This window comes from Vanellus vanellus (genome assembly GCF_965231255.1).
Source record: "Vanellus vanellus genome assembly, chromosome: 2".
Classification (NCBI taxonomy): Eukaryota; Metazoa; Chordata; class Aves; order Charadriiformes; family Charadriidae; genus Vanellus; species Vanellus vanellus.
Window position 1 is genome coordinate 23,686,679 of NC_138906.1, and position 13,576 is coordinate 23,700,254.

Consider the following 13,576-nt stretch of genomic DNA (forward strand, 5'->3'; position numbering starts at 1 on the left):
AGAGAGTGATAAGGTCTCCCCTCAGCCTCCTTTTCTCCAGGCTAAACAACCCCAGTTCCCTCATCTTCTCCTCGTAAAATGTGTGCTCTTGACCCTACACCAGCTTTGTGCCATCCTCTGGACACACTCCAGCACCTCAATGTCCTTCTTGTAGTGAGGGGCCCAAAACTGAACACAGTATTTGAGGTGGGGCCTCACCAGTGCCCAGTACAGGGGGGCGATCACTTCCCTAGTCTTGCTGGCCACACTATTTTGAATACAAGCCAGGATGCTGTTGGCTGCCTTGTTCACCTGGGCCCACTGCTGGCTCATATTCAGCTGGCTGTCCACCAACACCCCCAGGTCCTTTTGCACCAGGTAGCTTTCTAGGCACTCTTCCCCATGCCTGTAGGGCTGCATGGGGTGGTTGTGACCCAAGTGCAGGACCTGGTACTTGGCCTCATTGAACCTCATACCATTGGCCTTGGCCCACTGATCCAGCCTGTCCAGATCCCTCTGTAGAGCCTTCCTACCCTCAGGCAGATCAATACTCCTGCCCAATTTGGTGTTGTCTGCAAATTTACTGAGGGTGCACTCAATCCCCTTGCCCAGGTTATTGATGAAGGTATTAAACAGAACTGGCCCCAGTACTGAGCCCTGGGGAACACCGCTTGTGACCAGCTGCCACCTGGATTTAACTCCATTCACCACCACTGTTTGGGCCCGGCCATCCAGACAGTTTTTTTACTTGGCGAAGGGTACACCCATCCAAGCCATGAACAACCTGTTTCTCCAGGAGAATGCTGTGGGAAACTGTGTCAAATGCATTAGTAAAAGTGTAGGTAGACAACATCCACAGCCTTTCCCTCATCCACTCAGCTGGTCACCTTGTCACAGGAGGAGATCAGGTTAGTCAAGCAGGACTTGCCTTTCATAAATCCATGCTGACTGGGCCTGATCGCCTGGTTGTCCTGTACATGCTATGTGATGGTACCCAAGATGATCTGCTCCATAACCTTCCTCAACACTGAGGTCAGATTGACAGGCCTGTAGTTCTCTGGATCCTCCTTCTAGCCCTTCTTGTAGATGGGTGTCACATTTGCTAACCTCCAGTCAACTGGGACCTCCCCAGTTAGCCAGAACTGCTGATAAATGATGGAAAGTGGCTTGGTGAGCACATCTGCCAGCTCCCTCAGTACCCTTGGGTGGATCCCATCTGGCCCCATTGATGTGTGTGTGTGTCTTATAGAGTTGTGGTTGCTTCTGGTTGAGGTGCTGATGTGCCTTTTATGTTTTAAAGCTTAGAGCTCTTTGTGGAGGCGGCTGCTCTTGTCTGCCCTTTAGTGCTGGTTTTTATACAGTACTTTTACAGACTTTCTATGGGCTTCTTTCTTTGTCCTTCTGTTCTGCTTTGTGAGGTGGTGCAGGCAGTTCTTAGAGCGCTCATATTTTAGGAGAAATTTAGGGTGGGTGCGCGGTTTCTTCCTTTCTCCTCCCTGCCTTTCCTTCCTCCATGACCTGCAATTGCACTGGGAACTGTGGTGAGGCTTTTTCTTTTTTTTTTAACACTGAGTGTTCTGTTTCTGCTTTTGGGTGACTGCTTTCATTCTGCTAACAGATTGGATTTGCATAAGTCATGAGCTTTCAAGGGTTAGCTGAAACATGTTGCTACATCAGTAAGTGAAAGCTCTCCAAGCTGTTTCCTCCAAGTTGTGATTTAGTAAGTATTGATGATCGTGGCCAGCTTTCACATGTGCTCCCCAGGATATCTTCATTCCCTAAGGCAGCAGGACCCCTGTGGGCTGTCTCTGAGCTAACATTAGTGATGTATCCTGCTTGAGGAAAGCTCTGAGGGATGAGAGACATAGTATTACAGCTGTCCTTCAGGCAGGAAGAGTTCCCAGGTGCCTAGGAGGGGCAGCAAGGTAGTTTATAGAGCTGTTTTGAAGAGGCTACACTGGAAGTAAGGAAAAGGTGTAGGGGACTAAAATATCTCAATTTTTCTAGTTCCAATAAAATCCTACAAACTTCTTACAGGGAGGGGGGTTTTGTTTGAGAACTCCTTCAAGGTGTGAGTTTCTCTCCTTTGACTATTTAGCATATTTTTCTAATCAGATACTGTTGTCAGTTGTGGGCTATGGAGCTTCTAGGGAAAGAGATGGAGGTGTGGGGGATGGAAGTAGGCAAGAAGAAATATACAGGATGAAGAAGTGTAGGGGGAGTAGCAGTCTCCATAGCTGCCCTGTGACCCACACTGGTTTGTTCAATAAGGTGGAATCTGAGGGGCTTTGATCAATCAGATTATTCAATTAATTTGGGTAAATATTGCATGTTGTCACCTGACCATTCACCATGCAATGCCCATGCTAGTCTGCTACTGTGCTTCGTGGATGTGAAGTTGTAAATTCAGCTATTGGTACTTAGGACTTAAATCTAGCAGTGACTTGATAATGAGTTGGGAACATGTGGAAATGTAATTGCTTGTGTGGCGTGTGTTCTGTTGGGATAAACGTTGGAGCACCTATCAGTTTTTCCTTGGGAAGGATTCAAAGGGTGGAAATGAGGAAGGTGTTTGTGTGCCCGGAACCAGACCTTTGCTGGGAGGCACCAGTACTTGCTGTGCAAGTTGTGTTTGATGCAGTAACAGAAAAGTGAAGTAAAGGGGCAGCAGAGTGGCTGTATACGTCCTTAAGTCTTGAGCTTTTCTTGTTTATTGTGGCAGTGCACGTGACGGTGGAGTTACTGGAGCGGAGAGAATAACTTGCCTCTTTTTTAGCTAAAACAGATACAAGCTCTCAGTTGCCATGTCCATAAACTAACTTCTTTCTCTCTTCGTTTGCAGTTACGTTGTCTCATATCACACAGCTGGTTCTGAGTCACAACAAGCTTACAAGTAAGTATACTCCTGTTTTTGCATTTCACTGCAGGCAGTTGAGCCATACTGAAGAGCTGATACTGCTAGTTTGATATTTATTTTTTTTTCTTAGAGTGCAGTGTCACAGTTAAGAGTGCTTCTTGGTGAAGCACTTAATTAAAAATAGAGATTGAGAATGTGACTTAACATCCATGTTCAATATGCCTTTCCAACTTTAATACAGATCTACCACGTACTAGCGGATCTGTAATTCTCAGTCTTGTTACCAGTTCAGTCAAAAATCCATTCCCTACCATAGTTCTGAAGCCCTTATGTTTAGGTGAGGATTTTTGAATTTTTAACTGTGTCAGAAATGATAGTTTGCGTTTTAGTAGATGGATAATTAATTTAACTGAAGAAAGTGAAAATAAATTACAACTCAACTGCATTATATCTATAACCAAATATATGTGAGCAACGCCAACTGAATGTGAGCTTCAGGCATGAAAGTCAAGCAGTCTGCTTCTGTCAAAAAAAAATCTTCTGCTCGTACTGTAGTTATCGCCTTGTGGATCCTACTTCTCATAGTAAAGAAGCCCTTAAGTGAGGTATTGGTGAATAGCATGTCATGAGAGCAACATAAATGTGGGACTTAATTTAGTGGAGGCAGATATCAGACTGACTTTTGCAAGGCAAAAAAAAAATATTTTTTTTGTAGGAATATGCTTCAGGCTTACCCATCACTGTCTTGTGCAAATGTTCCTGCTTCATGGTTGTTGAAACACAAGCAGTGAGTTTCGTTTGATCCTTGTTACTGTGCATCTTCTAAGTGAAGAAAAATGTTGATGTTGTGCTTGTCCTTGTCTGTTCTCTGCATGTGCTAGTGGATTTCTGCCTGAACCAGTCCTTCCCTTTTTGGAACTGAATTTTTTTAAGAGTGCATGAAATGTGGAGGGGAATGGAGCCACCAAAGGGGGTGCATGTAGAAAGATGACTGGGTAGGTGCTTAGGCATGTGCCAGGCTGTATTCAAGAAAGGCTTTACAAATTGAAATGGGTTTTTAAAAAAAACCTCAACAAACATACCAATAAAATCCAACCTATTGAACTCTAAACTACTTGCTGCACAAGCTGTAAGATAGTATGTTATTTAAAGCATATGTATTAATGCAAAAATCTCACTTAAGGCTCTGAACATTTGCAGAGGATTAAGCATGAGGAAAAAATGAAAATATTCTTAGATTTTAGCACTTAAATGCTTTGCTGTTTATTAGGTACTAATGCATAGCTTAAAAGGTTTGTAGTAGTAGTAAACAGATAAAATTATGGGCACTATGTGAGTGGTGGTGAGAAGTATGAATTAGTTATTCTAGGCCCTGCTTCTGATTGTATAGTGTCGTCTAGACTGGCATCTTACTATTTGTTTTTGTCCCTGATGTAGTTTTCAAAGAAATCTCAATATATTTATAAATATGACCAGCAATTTTCAGCCATCTAACATGTAAATGATGACCAATGGGTGAATTCAGAGACAAATTCAGGCAGGGAAAACTGTAAGCATTGCTATTAGACACACAGCTCTACCCCTGGTTTAGGACGTCATGAAGTAATGAATAGCTGGAGAGAAAGCTTTGGGAAAGCATTATGGTAAACTTGCTTTGGGCATATTGCCCTCTGGCATCTGTGAGCCACTGATGGAGCTGGGCTATGGGGGCCACCCAGCTGGTGACTTTTGTGTTCCCTTGGGTCACTGAAAGGAGATGTCTGTCTCTGAACTTGAGCTGCTTAAAAGCTAGGCAGTTAATTGTATCCAGCTACTTCAGCTTTACTTGCAGCTTTTGGAGGATTGCAGGTGCCTTGAGATAGCAGTTCCTTCTGCACACCTCTATCTAATGCCTGTGGTCAGACAACTCATCCGAAGTTGGGCATGTTGTTCTGCCAGGCAGAGCTTATCTCTGATGCCAATTAGTTCCTCTGGTATCTTCTGTCTGAATGGCTGCTTGCCTGGCACAAGGATGAAGCGACCTGTAAGCATTACTCTTGGTAAACTTGGCTATTCTTTCTCTGAGATTTGTAAAAATCCTACAGCTTTTGAAAGCTAACACACTTCCCCTGTACTCAGCACTGGTGAGGCCACACCTTGAGTATTGTGTCCAGTTTTGGGCACCTCAATACAAGAGAGGTATTGAGGTGCTGGAGCGAGTGCAGAGGAGGGCAACGAAGCTGGTGAAGGGCCTAGCAAACAAATCCTATGAAGAGCGGTTGAAGGAGCTGGGCCTGTTTAGTTTGAGGAGGAGGAGGAGGCTGAGAGGAGACCTCATCACTCTCTACAACTATTTGAAAGGACACTGTAGAGAGGTTGGTGCTGGTCTCTTCTCACAGGTAATTAATGACAGAACAAGAGGGAATGGCTTCAAGCTCCAAGAGGGTAGATTTAGACTGAACATTAGGAAAGAGTTTTTCACAGAAAGAGTGGTCGGGCATTGGAATAGACTGCCCAGGGAGGTGGTTGAGTCACCATCCCTGGATGCGTTTAAGAGATGTTTAGATGTGGTGTTGGGGGATATGGTGTGGGGGAGAACTTTGTAGAGTAGGGTAGATGGTTGGACTCGATGATCCCAAGGGTCTCTTCCAACCTAGACAATTCTATGATTCTATTCTATGATTCCAAGGACTTAAGTATATCTTCCATGTGACACCTTACAAATCTTACAGGAAGCTAAAGGGTGAGTTCAGCTGAACTGGCTGGGCAGGTAGCAGATATCTGCCTTGCTCTGAGGAAGAAAAGACAGGCTGAAACTCCTGCAAAGAGACTTGAATCACAGTCAACTTGGCTGTCTGAGAACTGAGCCTGGGAAGGGTGACACGCTTCAACATGAGCACCAGAACTGAAAGCTGAGTAACTAACCTATTTCCTAGCTATGAGTCTTAGCTGTAGACCTGACTGGGAGAGGAAAAAGGTATAGTAATAAGAGATGTCCAAGAAGGGTGTATTCAGGTTGACTAACTATTGTCGTGGTTTGGCCTCAGCCAGCATCAAAGAACCACGCAGCCGCTTGCTCAACTCCCACAGCCGTGGGAAAAATCGGCAGAAAAAGGCAAAACTCGTGGGTTGAAATAGTGTAATTTAACAGAACAGCCAAAGGGAAGAAGAAAGAAAAACAGTAACGCCGATAAAGGAGTTTAAGGACGCGATTGCCGTACCGCCGCGTAGCGCACCGACCGGACCCCGCAGCCTGCCCCCGAGTGGCGACTGCCGACGCCCCCCCCCCCCCCGCGGCTACTGCCTCTTATCGCTGGGCATGGGTCACCTGGTATGGAATACCTGCCTCCCCCGCCGGCTCCTTGGGGAAATTAACCCCATCCCTGCCGGAACCAGGACACTAGTCAAGAAAAATCCAGACTACACCATTTGTTTAAAAAAGTTTTAGTTTTCAAAATACCAGTTTAAGGATTGCCACTACTCTATAGTTGTGTTATATTAAATGTCAGATTTTGATTACTGTTTTCTTCTAAGGTAGCCATTAGATCGGCAGGCTGCAAGTATATCTGTTCTCTCAGCCCAAGGGATTCTGTCAGGTTTTCTAATTGCTATGTTTAGGTTTCTTTTATGGAAAGGTAAAACCTGGTAAGTAACTCATCAATTCTGAAACTTCCTATTCTTTCACAAATTGATGTAGACATTTAAATAGACAGCACACATTTTTAAAAGGCTAAATTTCAAGTTCATATTCTCATATTTGACACTGTTGACCTAATCTTTTAAGCTATGTAATTAATTGTCTTAGCAGATTGTTCTTAAAATGACTAGGAAGCTGGTGACTGTGACACTTGACATGCTACACTAAGGTCATATTAGCATCTTCTACTAGTTTTCTGCCATTTAAATGAGTGTTCTGCTTGCTTTTTTTCCTTCTGTTTAGAGTAAATATGTCTGGAAGAATAAATACATGTGAAAAATGGATATGCATATTTTTATGTAACCATAGTTCATATTTTTGCCAGCAAACTCTATTAAAAGTAAGTATAGTTTCATTAGCAAGTGTGAGGGCCGCACTATTAAATCCATCATACTGCTTAGAATATTATTGTGGCATGGTTTTTTTTAGTAGTTTTAGTATGCCACTCGTGGCTGGTGCTTGTGCATTTACATGTCTAAATCATTCATTATCAGAAGTACTCAAATCCACATTGATTTTTCTGGAGAATATTAGGATGATTTTTTTTTTTCAGCTGTCTTGTGCTGTGCTAATGGTGGAGTCTTGAATGGGCTGCTTCTGCTCTAGGTAACTTCTGAAACAGCTGAGTCTGTCCTTTGCTGCTTAATGACAACTTTTTGTGCTTCAAAATCAGAAGCAAAACTTTAGGGGAAGCTAAATAGCTGCGATTCTGCAGTCTTGTTGAACCAGTTGCTGTGTAAGTGACAAACCTGGGATAATGCCACTTTGAGGTCTCCTGTGACAATCCAGTTGAAAGCAGAGGGAGAAAGTATTTGTGGTTTTTCTTAACTTAATGTAGACAAGTGGGCCAATGTCTCCATGTATTATACTGGGAGTTTTTCATTCTGCCATTTAGTGATTTAAAGCCTTCTATCCAGTATACAGCTGAGAAGCAAAATTAAAGACAGTCATGCTTATGTTATTAGCCTGCATAGGTTGTCTAGTCCTGACCCAGGTGTCTTTTGAACCCCTTGGCTAACATCAAAATAAATGGGATAGGTGTCCTGACAAATGTTCCTCAAATTTGTAGGAATGAGTGGCTGAATGATAGAGATCTGCCCTTCAGTGCGGTGGATTAATTTGGGTCGATGTGACCAAGTTGTCTTTGTTCCATGTCATTTGATGGTAGCTGAGGGACATGCAGGTCACAGTCACCTCCTACTCAGTGGGATCGTTAATAAGACATGAATAGTGGTAGGGAATTAGGGTAGTTGTGCTGGAGGGGTATGAAGGGAGTTGGAGCCACAGGACATACTTCTGTAGAAGCCACACGATCAGTTTGGTCAATCACAAATATTGTTTCTGCATCTTCTGTGCAACAGTAATAACTTTTATGGGTATCCATTCTACTGTTTTGTGCACTTCTGCTTAGGACTGCTTCACCCAAGTTCAAGTAGAATGTAACTTCTCTTGACTTCTGCAGCAATCTTGGCCTCTTACTCTTTCTGACACCCCTGTGCAGGGTGAAAGTGAACTTAGGGTGTTGGTGTAAGCCTGCATGCTTCCTCTTATGTCGCTCCTCCATGGTTGATGCTGGGGTGACCATGCCTGTTGTGTCTTACGCTGTGCTTGATTTCCAATAGTTTGGACTGACATGAGGCTTCTGAAGTTTTGTGTTAAGGATTTTGTCATCAATTTGTTCTTGAAATCAAACTTTGTCCTATTTTGTTCAAATCTCTTCAGCTAGAATTTGTGGTTTCATAATGGTTCTGGGGGACAGGTTGGGACCTGCAGAATCCTGGGATGTCCGGGGAGCCCAAGTCAGGGAGAGGAAAGGCATATTGCCAAGTTTGGCTGTCTTTTCTACTCTGGGACTTGCCCAGTGTCATTTCAAGCAGAAAGGTTTGCAGCACTGGGAGACAGTATAAAATAGATAAGTGAGTATGAGGGTGTTTTTTTCCAGCTAGGAATAAGGTTTGTGTATCATACTGTCTTGAGGACTTAGCTTTTTTTAGAAATTGGCTGCACTAGAACACCAAATGGCTGCCTTTGACTAGCAAAAAAGTACCTTTGCAGGCTCAAACTGAAGTCAGCAGGGTAGATGAGGCTTCACCTTTTGGTCCCCTTATGCCACTAGATTTGTAAGTGAGCAATAATTGGATTAGAATTAGAAATAGACGAACACCTATTTTTAAAGGAAAATGTTTGAGCATATGTATTGTGGTTTATGCCCTACCTCTTTTTTTTCTTTGCAGGGCAGCTTTTATGAACTATTTTGCTGTTAAGTATGAAGTGGTGCTGAAACTTCTAGATTTTAGATAGCTTGGCAAACTCAAGGTATTCTCCGGCTATTTAAAGTGTATACAGAATTTCCCATCCTTATATAGTCTCAGTTAATATCCTTACTTGGTATGCTGATGAAGTTTGACAATTAAAATCCCTGTACTATATCATGAATAAGAGGTTCTTGCAGAGATTTCAGAAGCTCAGGTTAACTCTAGTCCATCCCAGGAGTGGCCAGAGGGGAAGACATGACTGGAAAGCAGGCTGGGATGTTAAAGGTTACTTCAGCATAGTCAGCAGGTACCACTGCTGGGCATCTGTACTTGTGCAACTATTACGCTGCCAACTTGATGTGTCTTATTTTCGCTTATTTTTGGGATATGCTGTAAGCTTTTGATGACTTGTAACTTCTGTAATAGTTATTTTACATACCTACCTGATGTGACTAATTGACGTAATCATTTGGAGAATCTATTGAGAGATTCTAGCTTTTGTGTTATTGTCTGGTTGTACCTGGAGTCCATGAGTGTTTCTGCTGTCGGTGGAAATGCTGGTATTATGTGATTTGTCCATTAGAGGTCACTGTTTAAATAGCTTTAGCAGTTTCTTTCGTGGGAAAAAGCTCATGCTCCTGGTATCGATTCAGCCTGCCCGGTGGGCAGTGGTGGATGGCAGCTTAGTTTTTGCTGTTCTTCTCAGTCGTCTTAACCTCAGGTGATCCTGTGCTCTCTGGCTTCACCGTATTCTTGTGCTGCTTTTAAATGTTCTCAAAAGTTGTCTGCTATTCATAGCTCTTTCCTGATGATTTTTTTTTCTATCCTTTTGCTCTCGTGCTCTGATTCCTTACCCAATATTATCAAATGTTGGAATGATGAGAGGTCAGGAACAACTATTTCTTTTTGTCAAACCTCCCCTGTATTACCTGATGTCGCGTTCTCTGGCCTTCTCTCTCTTTCCTCTAAGTTGCTGTCCTGTACTGTCCTCTGCTCTTTCCACTGTTTCTTCTTTGATTCTCAAGTGTAATCCTTTACTTATCTTTTCCTTTTTTTGAGGTGATACAATAGGTTTTTGCTGCTGGTTCCCATTACCACACCTGAAGTTTGTTTCTGAGTTCACTTTCTGATCCTGTCAGAATAGCTGTGCCTTATTGGTCATGTTCTTTTGACAGCCATGTGGTCGTCCATTATCATCCTTGTGCATTTTGCCTTCTTCCAGCAGAGCAGTTCAAAACTTTTCTCCTTTTTTTTTTTTTTTTTTTTTTCCCCTGCTCACAGATTACTGCTTCTTTGCCCTACCGTCTCCTAAATAATTTTGCTCTCTGTGCATGACCAGCACAGGAGCTTGTCCCTTCCTTGCTGTTAACCCTCTTGACTGTGTCCTTGATCTTATTTAGCATGCTGCTAAAATCCCTTGGTGTCACTTTTATATTAGGGCCTCTCCTTTATAAGTCACCTTTCTGGCTGCAGTGTATACCTAGATGTATTGGAGGTAGTCCAAAGACAGTTAGCACCACTGCACCTGTCTGTCCTGAGCTCCTTCCCAGTCTAGCTACTGCGTCTTGTCCAGACTGCTGAAATGTGTTAAGGTGTCTCCCACTGGTATTGTCTGACACTCTGCATTTTGCCTGGTATCAGGTTATTTATATAGGAAACTTGCTGACTTCTAGAGGGAACTAGATGCCCATATACTCTTTGTTACTTCTTGTGTTCTCCTCTACTTTGGTTCTGCCTCTGCTTCCTTCTAGTAAGTCCTTCCACACTGTTGAACTGACATGATATGCCCCAAAATGGTGCAAGTAAGCTATCTGCCTGGTGAAACTAGGGTTGTGTCCAAAGCACAGGACTTGTGCCTGACAGTGACCTCTCAACTGTACTAGGGAGTGGTGCTTTAAATTAACTGTAAGCCTTTCATTTTGTTTATATATTTTGATTTGGTTTTTTACTACCTATTTCTGGTGTAAGGATCTCTAAAGGGAAATGTCTTTATGAATGCAGTGCGCAGGGGGATGTGAGAAGGAGGGAAAAGGAGATCCCTATACATACGCCTTACTAAATTTGTGACATCTGAGTTTTGCACAAATGTTTAGATTAAATACCTTGTTAGCTTTTTTCTTTTCTCCCTGAAAAAAGCCCAGAGCTTTGGTTCTGAGAAAGTACAGATGGTAGAGCGTTTTAGCTTTAAACAATACAAATTTGGGGTTTAAGAAGCTTTGGGAGAATGAAGCGGAATAATTTATGAGAGTTTTGTGCTGTAATGGTATAAAGGCTGCATGCTGAAACAACCCCAATCAATGCATAAATTAAATTGTCAAAGTTTGTGCTTTATGGCTACTAAGTCAGTTTTGCATCATAAGTAAGTGTACATACTAAATACAGTGCTAGATGCAAATCACTTGCCTTTAATATAGTTCTTCGGAAGCTGTTGGTCTTCTCTTATTAAAAGGCATCTGTAAACATTAACTCTTTTTTTTCTAAGTCTCAGTGTTTTCTGACATGTTTTAGTACAGATTTCTTGTGTCTTTGCTTATCTACCAGTGGCTTAAGATAGCTGTAATTGGGTTTTTGTGGAAGCCCCATATAAATTATCTTTCTCTGTGTGTATGTACAGGTTGTAATGTAAAACTGTTGGACATCCTCTTGTCAGATATAGACTATTTAGAAGTTGGCATTTTCAAAGCTAGTGAATGTTGCACAAGTGAACTTCATTAAAAAGCTTAACTAAGCCTAAAAAGCTTAAAGAATTTACTGTCTAACAAACCAAGTGAAAGTCTTTTGTTGCTAATATTGAAGGACAGAAGCGAGAAGGTAGATTTGGTCTAGATTGAGGGGGAAACTAGATTTAGTTTTGTATGCTTGGTTTTGTACTCTACTAGAACAAAAAGAATACACAGAAAATAATCGGGTGTGTTGGTTTGCAGTGGATAATGACATGGCAGTTCCCTTCAGACCACTCACCCATCTGGCCTCTGACTCCTTCCATTGGTATTTTTGACACAGCACCATAGGGTGAAATAATTGCCTGATCTTTGTCTGAGGATGGGCAGTTTGTGGTAACATGGTTTCTCTTGCCTAGGAGGAATATCTTCTGTATTTGGAACTGAAACGTATAGTCAGCTGATGCCTGGGATCAGCTAACATGGAGGCACAGGGAGGACTCTGTACCATACAGACTCAAAGAAGTGGCTTTAAGTTCTGGGTATAGGGAGCCCAAAGTAGGAAGGAGTTTAATTCGTTCCTGCCTCTGAGGGCTGGAGCAAAAACATCACGTGTAAACACACGTGCTCGCTTTGCTTTTGAGCAGTGAGGGTTTTTTGCTGCAGTTTCTTCCTCTGTGCATGTGTTTAGAGGACAGGCTGGTGTCCCCCATAAATAGCGTCAGCATGGCGGTCTGATGCTGAATGGGGGGAAGAGTCAGTTGATCCAAGTAGCAGTGGAAAATCATCCTACAGGAGATCTTAAAAACATTTCAGAGGTATAAAAAATGTAAACTACTAATACTGTCCAATAAAGCAAACTGAAATTATGGACTGCTTGTTAGATACCCACAGTGAAAGCAGGACTTTGTCAACAAGCACTGCTAAGCACATGAGTAGGTGGGTATTGCTGAATAAGAGGCTGAAGGGACCTTGACCTGTGAGGTGTAACCTGTTCAAGACCTGGTGTTCGGGGCATGTTTTGTTAGTCCCTCTTGTAAACTGCAGAAAGCACGTTAAATAGACTGAAGGAAAGAAAATATTGAGGGAGGAGAAGGTCAACATGCTGAACTTTAGCTGGTTTGATTTAACTAAAGCAGGCTGCTCTGCAGCAGTGTGAAACTCTGAAAAGATCATGCTTAAACAACTTCAACACCTGAAGGAGACTCACTAGTAATCTCTTCCTAACATCGGGCCCTGGTTTCCACTATGTCTCTACAGTAAACTCAGAAGTGCATCTTATGCTTTCTTCCCAGAGAAGAACAGATTTGTCCTTTGTCTTCGCTAGATGTCATTTGATTCCCAGTCTCTTCTCAGTCTGTCTTGTGCTCACAGCACTTCTCCTTAGACTCTGGCTTCTAAATTAAAACTATTTATTGATACATTACTTTGTGAGCACAGTAGCACGTCAGTGAGCTGTAGTATAATTTAAACATGTTCATAAGAACATTTTCATAACTGCAGTGCTTCTGTGGATAATTGCAAAAAAGAACTTTTCTGGTCTCTGGAAAGGGCTGAAGATTAAGGAGACAAGTTTGTTCTTAATGTTTTCAGTGTGAGGAAGGTTAGTATCCACCTTTGGAAGAGGGTGGAGGGAGGGCAAAAGGGAAAACTTGAACTACGTAATGCGTAGATTAAATACCGTGTGCTTCACTTAGGATCACGTTTCTCTTCAGTTAACTGCCAAGTATGATATCAGCACGCCTATGAATATTTAAAGTGAAAACTGTTGTGTTCTCCCTCTGCTAATTCCTCTTTCATTTTGGTGAAGCTGATTGCTTCTCTCTCAGTATAACAGAATCCTTGTCAAATTAATCTAAACATGACTCCAGGTCTACGAGTACAGTTATATTGGAGGCACAGAATGCATTATATATTTAGTATTTCTAACTTCTTCCGCCCCCATGAAATGTGAGTAACATTTCATGTCTTTATGACCTTTACTCTAAGGGATCCTTACTCATGAAAAGTTCCTGTTGATGCTAACTGGATTAGTAACAGTCTGCAGAACTGTGTTTATTATATTCTATAGCCCACAGGTTTTACTTTCGGCTTAAGAAATAAGTTCTTGCTCTCGGGTAGAAAACCTTACCTGGGATCTACAATGGAT

At 42.3% G+C, this 13,576-nt stretch overlaps 1 protein-coding gene across 1 annotated transcript in view; it reads left to right on the top strand.

Annotated features, from left to right (window-relative positions):
• The window catches only part of RSU1 (Ras suppressor protein 1), a 115,900-nt gene that overhangs the window by 7,956 nt on the left and 94,368 nt on the right, over positions 1-13,576 (top strand). The window contains exon 3 of the mRNA XM_082499687.1: positions 2,822-2,872. Within this exon, the coding sequence (XP_082355813.1) occupies positions 2,822-2,872 (51 nt within the window). The remainder of the gene's footprint in view (positions 1-2,821; positions 2,873-13,576) is intronic.